At 61.4% G+C, this 11,222-nt stretch overlaps 1 protein-coding gene across 3 annotated transcripts; it reads left to right on the top strand.

Moving 5' to 3' along the window:
• Positions 1-695: 695 nt before the first annotated feature.
• On the top strand, positions 696-6,514 carry LOC137145092 (gastrula zinc finger protein XlCGF57.1-like). Of its 3 annotated transcripts, none has more exons than XM_067535701.1 (4): positions 696-805; positions 1,096-1,198; positions 3,618-3,692; positions 4,295-6,514. In XM_067535701.1, the coding sequence occupies exons 1-4, from the start codon at positions 782-784 to the stop codon at positions 5,338-5,340; spliced, it is 1,248 nt and encodes a 415-aa protein (XP_067391802.1). In that variant the 5' UTR covers positions 696-781; the 3' UTR covers positions 5,341-6,514. The 3 variants fall into 3 exon arrangements, with proteins under 3 accessions (XP_067391802.1, XP_067391801.1, XP_067391800.1); XM_067535700.1 differs by having other exon boundaries at positions 801-894; positions 4,298-6,514; XM_067535699.1 differs by having other exon boundaries at positions 801-894.
• Positions 6,515-11,222: the final 4,708 nt, after the last annotated feature.

Here is an 11,222-nt window from a genome sequence, read left to right as displayed (position 1 = left end):
TGAGTCCCTGCTGTTCCTGTGTGCTCACCCTTAGCCCGCCCTGCCTCTTCTATCCGCCCCACAGGGGCGTCGGCCAGGACCCCGCTTCCGGGCGCACTCCGGGCTTTTCGCCACCTCCCTCCCCAGACTTCTCTCCATCCTCTCGGCCGGGGAGAACGGCTGCTCCCGCGGGGCCTGGCGCCGCCCCTCGTTCTGCTGCCCCGTGCAAGAGCGGGCCCGCCACAGCTTCACCCGCGCCCGCTGCCGCCGGCGTGCACTGCCTTGCTGCCAGGCCTGGCCGCGGTGTGGGTGCGCCCCTCTCCCGGCCCTGCGGCCGAGGGCAGCCACCACCGCGCAGCCAGGCTCCCCGGCAGCTTCCCCGCGGCCCTGCGCCTGGGCTGCCCCTGGATCGAGGCGAGTCACCGCGCTGGAGCGATGAGCAGCCAGCCCCGCAGCGATACACCGGGACCGGGGCTCGAACACGCCGCTGCGGGGCGGCCGGGCCGGGCCGGGAGTCACCGGCGCTGCGAGCGCCTCAGAGTGACCGTTAAACCGCCACAGAGCGCCGCCCTCAGCCCGCGCCGGCCACACTGCCAGCGGGGGGCGGGGCTTACTGGCCCCGCCTCCAACGCAGCGAGTCTGCGCAGCCCCGCCCCGCCCCGCGCGCTGCAGGCCACTGCTCCCGGCATGCAGCGCGCCGGACTCGCTCACCCCCCCCTTCCCGGCATGCAGCGCGGCGTGGCCGGCGGGAGTCGCGGGGTGCGCACGCAGTCTGTCGGAGCCGGGCTCTGGCCACGCCCCCATGGCCCGGGGCAGGGGCGCGCAGGTGAGGGGGGAGTCGTAGAGGCCTGGGGCGTTGCCATGGGGACGGGGGAGGCAGCTCAGCTACCCCCGCGAGGGACTGACCCCGCCACGGTGTGTGACCCCTCCCCCACACAGCCCCGCCCCCATGCCACCCCTAACCCGCTGGGACTGGGCCTGTGACCCCCTTCCCCGTACAGCCCCCCGCCCCAGTGTGACCCCCTCCCCCACACAGCCCCGCCCCCACACAGCCCCCGCCCCCCATACAGACGGTGGCCCGGACCCAGGGTGCTGAGCTGGCCCCTTCTGTTGCAGGTGCAGGTGCAGGCCCCGAGCGTGGCTGGAGTTGGTGGCGTGGCAGAGCCGTGGCGTGGGCGCGTGACGGCGGCGGGGGAGCCCAAAGCTGCACTGAGTCCAGGTGGGACAGCCAGAGCAGGTGCATGGCCCAGGCTATGCATGGCAGGGCTGTGAGCTAGTTCCAGTGGGAAGGGCCCCGTGGCACCTGGTGCCCTGCGGGTGCCCATCGTGCTGGCATTTCGCTCGGGGAATGGAGATGCCCTGGGTCAGAGGCCTGAGCCGGAACAAATGGAAATAGCCGAGCCTCGCTTTGACTGCCCTGATGCCCGCTCCATCATCCTAGAACGATCCAAGGGCTGGGAACCTGGCTCCTGGGAGAGGCTGCAGGAGCTCGCTGGGTTTAGTGTCTCCAGAAGACAGTCAGGGTGACTTGAGCATGGGGTGTAGGCACCAGCACCCAGGGGAGGGGATGTCTGTGGCACACAGCCCTATGCTGTGGCAGGCAGGGGCCGGACGAGCTGAACCAGACCTGCTCTGGCTGGGAAGAAGGAGCAGACATTCCCCAGGGAGGGTTGCCCCATTGTTATCCGCACACGAGGGCACCCCACTCTTCCCAGTCCGTAGGGCTCTGGGGGAAAGGCACCTACCCATACCCAGTTCACACTCTAGGGCTCAGGGTCACCCGTTCCCAGGCCTGGTTAATGGACGCACCCAGCCTTTCCAATCCGTAGCGCTGCGGGTGTGATTCTCTGGGGGTTTGCAGGATCTTTCACCAGTGAAGGAGCCTCACACAGGAATATCCTTATTCTCTGTTTATTAACAATCCCCAACACAGACACGCACGCTGCACATCCAGTGCTCACCACTCCCAGTCAGGCAGACAAACCTCTCCTGATGGCCGGTCAGGGTTAGATCATTGGGACTTCAGCTTCTGCACAGTGTGGTTGGCAGGGTGCTGAGGTCTGGCAGCTCTGATCTCGGGCTGTGTGCTGGAGTTAGCTCCAAAGCACTTCCTTTGGGACCTGAGTTTATAGAGTTAAACTTGGGTCCTGCTTAGCTGTCCCGTGACCAATCCTTTAAACTAAAGTGCCGCAAACACCAGCCCTGGCCCGTTACAAAACAGTCCTTTAGCCGCCCGGAGCCAGCACCTGCATTGATCTGAATAGTGCACTTAGTTCTGTAGCAGAGAAACCACCAAAGAACCAGACAGAAACATTCAGATAAACAACAGAGAGGTGGGCACCATAAAGGCAACAATCAGAAGTGTAGATTTGACAAGCACGAGGGTTGATCAGTGACTCCTGGCCAGACAGAGCGCTGGCAAACCAAGTTTTCTTTCAGCCTCTTCAGCTCTGTTTCCACCTGCTACGCAGCTCATGGCTGCTGCCTCGCCTGATACGCCTGCTACTGCTTAGCCGGGGGACAAGGCCTGAGACCTTACACCATTGGAATGACTGGGCAGGGGGAGGAGGGTCCCTGGCACGGGGGTCAGTGAATCTAGACCAGGCATCTCTCAACCAACCAGATAGGCTGAGCCAAATTCAGGAGTCCCTGGGGAGAGCCCTGCCCTGGGCTCTGTGGGAGGCTGGACGGGGGGGCAGAACGAGTGCCCCAGCCTGAAATCTGTGACCCCAGGGAAACTCCAAACTAGTTTGCAAGCTGCAAGCTCATAGCTCCTCACAGTGGGGAGACCTGCCCTGCCCCCCAACCCCGCCGTGGGGCAGGCCAGGGTCAGCAGCATCATCCTGGCCCCTGTGCACCACCTTTGTAGGGGCTGGATGCCCCGGCTTCCTCCATTTACCTTCCTATGCAAGCACAGAGTCTGCTCTGAGCTCAGACGCACAGTAACTCTCTGCACCAGACTGGTAGCACCGGCCGAGGGGCTCGGATACTTCTCACACCCTTGCCCGGGAGCACCAAGGTCCCCTGGGCTGAGGGGTCGGGTTAAGGGGAGGGTAAGCGAGAGCGTGGGGCAGAGTTCAGCTTCTTAGAACACAGCTGCAGGGTGTGTGATGAGCTGTCTATTCTCATGGGCGGACTTGTGCCCACGCCAGCACTGTGCCGGTGAGTGGGTGCCCTGGCCTGGCTCAGAGCTGTACTGCGGGGAAGGCCCAGGGGTCGGCGATGCTGATTGTTTCAGAGCCCTGGACGTCTGTAAATGAGCTGCATGCGAGAAGGCAGCAAGCGGGCGGAGAACCCGTCTGCTGCGGCTGGCTGGGACAGCTGCACTGCCCTGGCTGCATGCCCTGGGTGGCCTAGGCAGCGCTGTGCGCCCCTGACTGGTGCTTCCACCAGGACGGCCACGCTTGCCCCAGAACCCGTCTGCTGGCCCTGCCCCAGGGAGGCGGAACTGGAGCCGCATGGGGTGTCCTCCCTCCCCCCAGTACACGGGGCTGGGCAGCTGCAACTGAGCTGCCTGTCTCCTGGGCACCAGGGCCCCAGAGACCGCACAGCTGGAAACCCCTCCAGCCGGTCGCACCTTCCCACCCCACACCCGCCTGGCAGCCGCTCCCGTTCCTGTGACCTCGCTGTCTCTGCAGATCCCACCCCAGAGGGTGCCTCTGAGATGGAGCCGAGTGTTGGGCACAGAGGAATCCCAGACGCTCCCGGTGGGGGTGAGTGATGCTGACCTTGAGTGGGGCCAGCCGCCGGGCACCCTGCAGTAGTGTTCCGCGCGCAGCCCACATGGCTGGAGCTTGCAGGGGCAGCGGACGTTCCCAGCACTCCGGGTGGACTGATCCTCGCTGCTGTCTGACTGCACGCAGCTTGCTGGGCCGTCCGGGGCCACCTTCCTAGGGAGGAGCAGGTTTCTCACCCGCATCAGGCTGCTGTTCCTGGCTGGGATGTTAGTGGAGCTCCTGGGGCAGCGCTTGGTGCTGCGACCCTGTGTTAGTCCTGCCCCATGGTGAGCTGGACGTACCCTCGGGTCTCCACTCTCAGGACAACCCCTGCCTGGAGGCACCACCCAGAACGACTCCAGTGCTGTCTGCTCACAGGCCGGTGGCAGAGCAGTTGGGAGATGCCCTGAGTCTCCACAGGGCTGGGTGTGGGGAGCCAAGGGGAGAGGGATCCCTCTCTGGTGCCTGCAGCAGGTGAGTCTGAGCTGGGGCTGGGGATCTCCCCTGCCAGGTTTATCCCTGGGTGTGGGGGCTTTGGCCCAACATGGAGAGTTCACATCCCAGCCGCTCTGGGCTCCCTCCTGATTCAGTTTCCCCAGCAGGTGCTGGGGACCGGAGCGTCACAGAGGAGTGGAACCAGACGCCAGGATCCCGGGCGGTGAAAGCAGAGAGAGCGTCCGAGAGCCTGGAGTGTGGGGAGCTCCTGGCCCCCGGGGACAGCCGTGTGGGGGACGTCCTGCTGATCTGCACGGAGTGCGGGGAGAGCTTCGGGTGCCACGATGCCCTGATTGCCCACCAGAGAGGCCACGCTGGGCCCTTCGCCTGCCCCCAGTGCCAGAAGGGCTTCAAGCACAGAGCCAGCCTGGTGGCGCACCAGCGCGTGCACACAGGCGAGCGCCCCTTCGGCTGTGCCCAGTGCGGGAAAGGCTTCCGCTACAAGACCTGCCTGGTGGTGCACCAGCGCGCCCACACCGGCCCACGCCCCTTCAAGTGCTCGCGGTGCGGCGCGGCCTTCCTGCAGCGCGGGGACCTGCGCACCCACCTGCGCACGCACACGGGCGAGCGCCCCTTCGCCTGCCCCGACTGCGGCCGCCGCTTCCCGTCCCGCCGGAACCTCGCCTGTCACCAGCGCCAGCACCCAGCCCCGGGCCCCCACCGGTGCGAGCAGTGTGGGCGCAGCTTCCGCCACAAGCGCAACTTGGTGCGGCACCAGCGTGGCCATGCCGGCGCCCAGCCCTACCACTGCGCCCAGTGCGGGGACCGCTTCTGCTATAAGCAGAGCCTGGTGGCCCACCAGCGGGAACATGCTGGCCCCCGGCCCTACCCCTGCCCCCAGTGCGGCACCAGCTTCCAGCACCAGGCCAACCTGGCCATCCACCAGCAGAGCCACACCCCCCCGGCCACCTACACCTGCCCGCAGTGCCAGCAGAGCTTCAAGTACAAGGGCTACCTGCACATGCACCAGAGGAAGCACTCGGCCCCCGAGGCAGAGGGGCAGGGGTGCCAGGCCCTGCCTGGCGGGGGAAGGCTGTTCACCTGCACCCAGTGTGGGAAAAGCTTCAAGAACAACGGCTTCCTCATCATTCACCAGAGAGGCCATGCCGCAGGGCCCCGTAGCGCCAGCCCTGCCCCTTGGGGCACCTAGCCTCATGCCATCAGCAATGGGGGCAGTTCGCAGCACGGGAGGGAGCTCTGAGGCAGCCGTGTAAGCCCAGAGGGCCCCAGCGTTCAGTCGGGGCGCTGTCCACAGGCTCTTGTCGGAGGGGAGAGCCAGGTGTTGCCAGCTTAGACTACAGGCACTTTCCTGAAAGTGCCAACTCCTGGGAGAAGGGTAGCTTTGGATTCAAACCAGAGCCAGTCTCTGCCCTCGTGGCTCTGCCACTAGCAGGCAACGGGTTAGTGGGGGGGTGTCGGAGCACAGGGGGGTTGCAGGGCCAGGGCTGGGCCTTTCTGCTGCTGGCTGCCTGCCTGCCCTGCGCTCTGGTGGGTGTCCCAGCCCCTAGGCCACCCAGCCGTATCTCTCCCTTGTCCTTCAGGGAAGCCTGGGCTAGGGAGGCCCTGGGTGTGGCCCCAGCTGTCCCAGCCTGGGGGGAGGAAGCAGTGCAGGGGGGTATAAGAGACCCTGCATGTTTTTCTGGCCAGCAGGCCCCACGCTCACCTGTGAGGGGCTTTACCTCAGCGAGGCCACTGCGGGAACACTGAGCCCAGCACTGGGAGGCGCTGGTTAAAGAGGATGGTCACAAATCAGCGGGGGAGAAGAGGCGCCAGAATGCTATGGCGGCTGGAGAAAACGCCTGCCGGGCGGGACTTGCAGGACTCGGGCTGTGGGGAAAGCGCTGGCGATGTGTATGGACTGCCCCGGCAGCAAGCAGAGCGCTGCCCGGCTCCTTCCTCTAGTGGGGACGGGCAGAACGAGAGGCTCAGGCAAGCCAGACATTCAGACTGGAAACGGGATATTGTTAACAGCCCACCCCCCAGAGCAGACCACTTGTCAAGTGCTTAACCACACCCCATAGCAACAGCTGTCCTGTGTTGAGCCTGCCCCATGGCCTGGGGAAGGCCCTGCGGTGTGGGGCTCTGGCAGGAGGCAGGCTGAGTGTGACTGCTGCCCCAGTGCTAACGCGGGGGCTCTGCTGCGAGGGGTCCAGCCGCATGGTCTGTCTGGAGCAGCCTGGCTGGCCCTTCACAGGGAGGGAGCTGTCTCCTGCTGCGGCTGGCGGCAGGGCTCTGGTGAGGCTTGGTGCTTACCTGGCTCCCGTGCAAGCCAGCAGGAGCCTGGAGAGGTGAAAGGCTCCTCCCAGAGCGTCTGGGCTTGGCCCTGCTCGACAATGCAGGGTGCTGAGGGAGTTGGCTGAGGTGATTTCAGAGCCATTGGCTATTATCTTTGAAAGCTCGTGGCAACAGGGGGAGGTCCCTGAGGACTGGAAAAAAGCAAATATAGTGCCCATCTTCAAAAAAGGGAGGAAAGAGGATCCGGGGAACTACAGACCGGTCAGCCTCACCTCAATCCCTGGAAAGATCATGGAGCAGGTCCTTAAGGAATCCATTTTAAGGCACTTGGAAGAGAGGAAGGTGATCAGGAACAGTCTACACGGATTCACCAAGGGAAAGTCATGCCTGACCAACCTGATTGCTTTCTATGATGAGGTGACTGGCTCTGTGGATGTGGGGAAGGCGGTGGATGTGATATACCTTGACTTTAGCAAAGCTTTTGATACGGTTTCTCACAGTATTCTTATCAGCAAGTTAAAGAAGTATGGGTTGGATGAATGGACTATAAAATGGATAGTGAACTGGCTAGAGCATAGGGCTCAACGAATAGTGATCAATGGCTCCATGTCTAGCTGGCAACCGGTCACAAGCGGAGTTCCCCAGGGGTCGGTCCTGGGGCCGGTTTTGTTCAACATCTTTATTAATGATCTGGAGGATGGGGTAGATTGCACCCTCAGCAAGTTTGCGGACGACACTAAGCTGGGGGGAGTGGTAGATACCCTGCAAGGTAGGGATAGGATACAGAGTGACCTAAACAAACTGGAGGATTGGGCCAAAAGAAATCTAATGAGGTTCAACAAAGAAAAGTGCAGAGTCCTCCACTTAGGAAGAAAGAATCCCATGCACAGCTATAGACTGGGGACCGACGAGCTGGGCAGCAGCTCTGCAGAAAAGGACCTGGGGGTAACAGTGGATAAAAAGCTGGATATGAGTCAGCAGTGTGCCCTGGTTGGCAAGAAGGCCAATGGCATATTGGGCTGCATTAGGAGGGGCATTGCCAGCAGGTCACGGGAAGTGATTATTCCCCTCTATTCGGCATTGGTGAGGCCGCATTTAGAATATTGTGTCCAGTTTTGGGCCCCCCAATACAAAAAGGATGTGGACAAGTTGGAGAGAGTCCAGCGGAGGGCAACCAAAATGATTAGGGGGCTGGAGCACAGGACTTATGAGGAGAGGCTGAGGGAACTGGGCTTGTTTAGTCTGCAAAAGAGAAGAGTGAGGGGGGATTTGATAGCGGCCTTTAACTACCTGAAAGGGGGTTCCAGGGAGGATGGGGCTAGGCTATTCTCGGTGGTGGCAGATGACAGAACAAGGAACAACGGTCTCAAGTTGCAGGGAGGGAGGTCTAGGTTGGACATTAGGAAAAAGTTTTTTACTAGGAGGGTGGTGAAGCACTGGAATGGGTTACCTAGGGAGGTGGTGGAATCTCCATCCTTAGAGGTTTTTAAGCTGCGGCTTGACAAAGCCCTGGTTGGGATGATATAGCAGAGGTTAGTCCTGCTTTGAGCAGGGGGTTGGACTAGATGACCTCCTGAGGTCCCTTCCAACTCTAATATTCTATGATTCTATGACAGCCAGAGCCCCTGCAGCCCCCCGGCAGAGACGGGCCGTGGCTGATGTGTTTGAACTCGTTAAGTGGAAGAACTAAAGCTGAGGCTGAAAGGAGAGCCTGGGGTCCTGGCTGGAGCACGGGCGGTGCTAGCTCCCAGCTAAGGGGCCCCTGTGGGCTGTGTGCCCGGCCCCTGGCCTGGTGCAGAGCCTGCGGCGTCCAGGGCATTGCAGGCTGCAGAGCTTTCCACACGGATAGTTATGGGTGAAGATGGCACCGCGGCCTTGGCACCAGGCACCAGCTGCAATCACAACGCCCCAGCGACCCTGGGAAAGGCTGGCTGCTGGGCTGGCCCACCCCAGCAGATGGAGCAAGCCCTCCGTGGGCAGGCACGTGGCGCACGCTCTGGGCTGCATCACCTGGGTGGTGCTGAAGGAGGAGACGTAACTAGAGCCCTGCCGAATTCTCTGCTGTGAAAACGCATCACCCACCCTGACACTGGGCTCCCCTGGGAAATCTGCTGGGGAGGGACAGGGTTGGCGGAGCCCCAGCGGGGATCCTACCATGTGCCAGGCTCCAGCCACTAGTCCTGGTGGGGCTGGGGAGGGCTCCGCACCCCTGCCCCACTTCCTGCCGCCATCGGTCCCCAGCCACGGGACGAGGGGTTGCTGTACAGAGGGAGGGTCCTGGAGACAGGTCTGATGTGGTCCCTCCCCAGCCTGCAGAGGAGCGGAGCTGGGGGAAAGACTGCTAGTCTGGGGCCGAGCCTGCACCTGGCCAGACGGCATCCCGGCTGCCTTCACGCGGGGCTAGTTAGGGCGGAGGGGAGAATGGCAGAGCCCAGAAATGGGAGTGCGCAGCACAAGGAGCTCCGTCTCGGCCTCACACCCCCGTGCAACGCTCGGCATGCCTCTTGTATTCATGTCACTGCAATAAAGGGCCTGCCGGGTCAGAGGTGTTGATGGGGCCCAGGCGCTGTCCCGTGGTAGTGTCACACAGGGCCAGGGTTAGAGACCCCTCAGCCTGCTTCGCAGCATGGCAAATGCACCACTAAAAACCCTTTGCCCCTTTGTTACAGACAGAAGCAGGTAAAGTCGTGAAGTGTCGAGCACTGAGCTGCTTTTAGCAGCGTCCCTTGTTCCCTTCTCCTGGCGCTGCCGAGTTTTACAGGGAAACACCCTCCTGTGACAGCCCTCGGTGGACAAGGTAGGGGCGGTGGCAGCTTTTATCGAGCCCAGTCCTATCGCCAGAGAGACCAGGTTTGGAGCCACCCCGAGCTCTGGGAAAGGACGGAGCTGGGCGGCCCGGCTCTATGCAGGTCGTTAACCCAGATGCTGATGGGAAATGGCCCCTGAGCACCTCTCCAGTCGTAGGGAGGGGGATGAGCGGGTTGCAGATTGTTGTCGTAAGCCATGAACCCACCCCAAGCACAGCATCAAACTCGTCCACATCATCCTCACCCACAACAAACACTCGGTCCAAGCCATGGATGCTAGAATGGCTCCCCATGGGCCAGGCGGAGGCAGTATTTCTGGGAAAGGAAACCATGAAACCAATGATATTTTCATTCTTTAGACAGAGAAACTCCCTGTAGCTTTCCACCACAAGCCGGCTGTCAAACTCTCTGGGACACTCCTGCACACCTTGATCAGCTTCAGTCATGGAGCCCCACAGATGACTACACACAGGAAACCCACGGCTCCCCACACCTACCCCACGCACCAGTCACCCCCAAACGCACCACGTCTGTTATCTGCAGCCAGGCCCGCAGACACCGCAGACTCGTCTGCCAGGTCGTGGCTCTGAACAGGCTGCCCAGTGTGGAAGAACCCAAACTCAGGGGTCCTTACTAACATGTCCGTTGCCTTAGCGGATGGCCCGAATTAGCCAAGCAACAGATTAGCAAAATCAGAGTTTATTCTCTACATAAAGAAGGTGGTCCCTTCAAATATAAGGGGCGACAGCTTAAAACTAAATTCTAATAGCTTATATAGTTCCACACAAATCTTTATACGTCACAGCTTCCATGGTCTTAGCTCAGCATTTTCGACTTTCCTTATCCAAGTGACAAGGTCTTTCTCTGCATTCCATCCCTGCTGGCGTCTAGGTTCCATGACTTCCTGAACATGCTCAGATTTAAACTTCTGCGAGAAAGGCACTTTCCATCTCAGGCTTTTGCAGCCATTTCTAAAAATCCGTTCTCAGCAGAGACAGAGACCCCGTCATTTCCCTTCACACCAGATACCCTGAGAAAATCGGCTTCAACGAGGAAACCAAAACCCTCCAACAGCCCATGCCACGGGGTCACCTGCCCCCCCACATGGGGGCTCATTAAACAACTGCAGCCCACACTCAGCGGGGCCCCACCCTGACAGAAACCCCCTCTTCTGGCCCTCAAATGCCCCCCAGGCTCATCAGATGCAGGCTCCCTCAGACCCCCACCCACCAACTCAGAGTGACACCAGAGCCGGCCAGAACAAGCAAAACCTGCAGCCATCGCTCCACAGTTCCATGGATCCCCCACCCCTCCACACCCCTTTCAAGATCCATGCATCCTACACATGCCTAATACAGCAGGTGGGCGCCTCACCCCGTCACTAAATGCCCCAATAGCACCTGTGGGTGAATGCAGAGGGTCGCTCGCAGGAGCAGACACAAGAACCTGATCAAAGACAAACCCACCGACACTCGGCGCCCCCGCCGTCAGCGCCCCTCGTCTGCCCAGAAACCTGCCCAGCATGTGCAAGGGACGAGCCCGGGAGCGTAAACGCATCCCCTCGCTGGACATGACAACCCTGGGCTGACCAGACCCTGGCTTTGTGGCTCAATTTAACAAGTTGTCCCGCACTAACCAGCCCCTTTTTCAGACGTGTTAATGGGCCTCCCCTGCCGCGCCCCTCCACTGACCTCTCAGCATGTGTAGCAGCTACTTATGCTGACCCGGCTGGTGCCCCCGTGTTCGTTGTGACGCTGTGTCTGGCCACACCGCATTGTAAGCCCAGGGCTCAAACGCTGGCTCAGGTCTAGCACCCTCCCCCCCCCGCATACACACTAACACTAACCCAGGGCTCGGACCCAAGCTGGGACCCAGGGTTCAAGCCCCGTTGCTCTGCGGGTTAGATGCAGCCCCCACTGGACTCAGGCTCTGGGACTCTGTCAATCGTATCCCACGGGTCAACTTCCTTCTTTCTCCCATGTTGCACCTC

Source organism: Emydura macquarii, unplaced genomic scaffold (genome assembly GCF_026122565.2).
Source record: "Emydura macquarii macquarii isolate MOO-44397 ecotype Brisbane River unplaced genomic scaffold, CSIRO-AGI_Emac_v2 contig_3511, whole genome shotgun sequence".
In the NCBI taxonomy this organism is placed as follows: Eukaryota; Metazoa; Chordata; order Testudines; family Chelidae; genus Emydura; species Emydura macquarii.
Note: the sequence above shows the minus strand (reverse complement) of the source record. Positions and strands in the feature narration are given on the sequence as shown.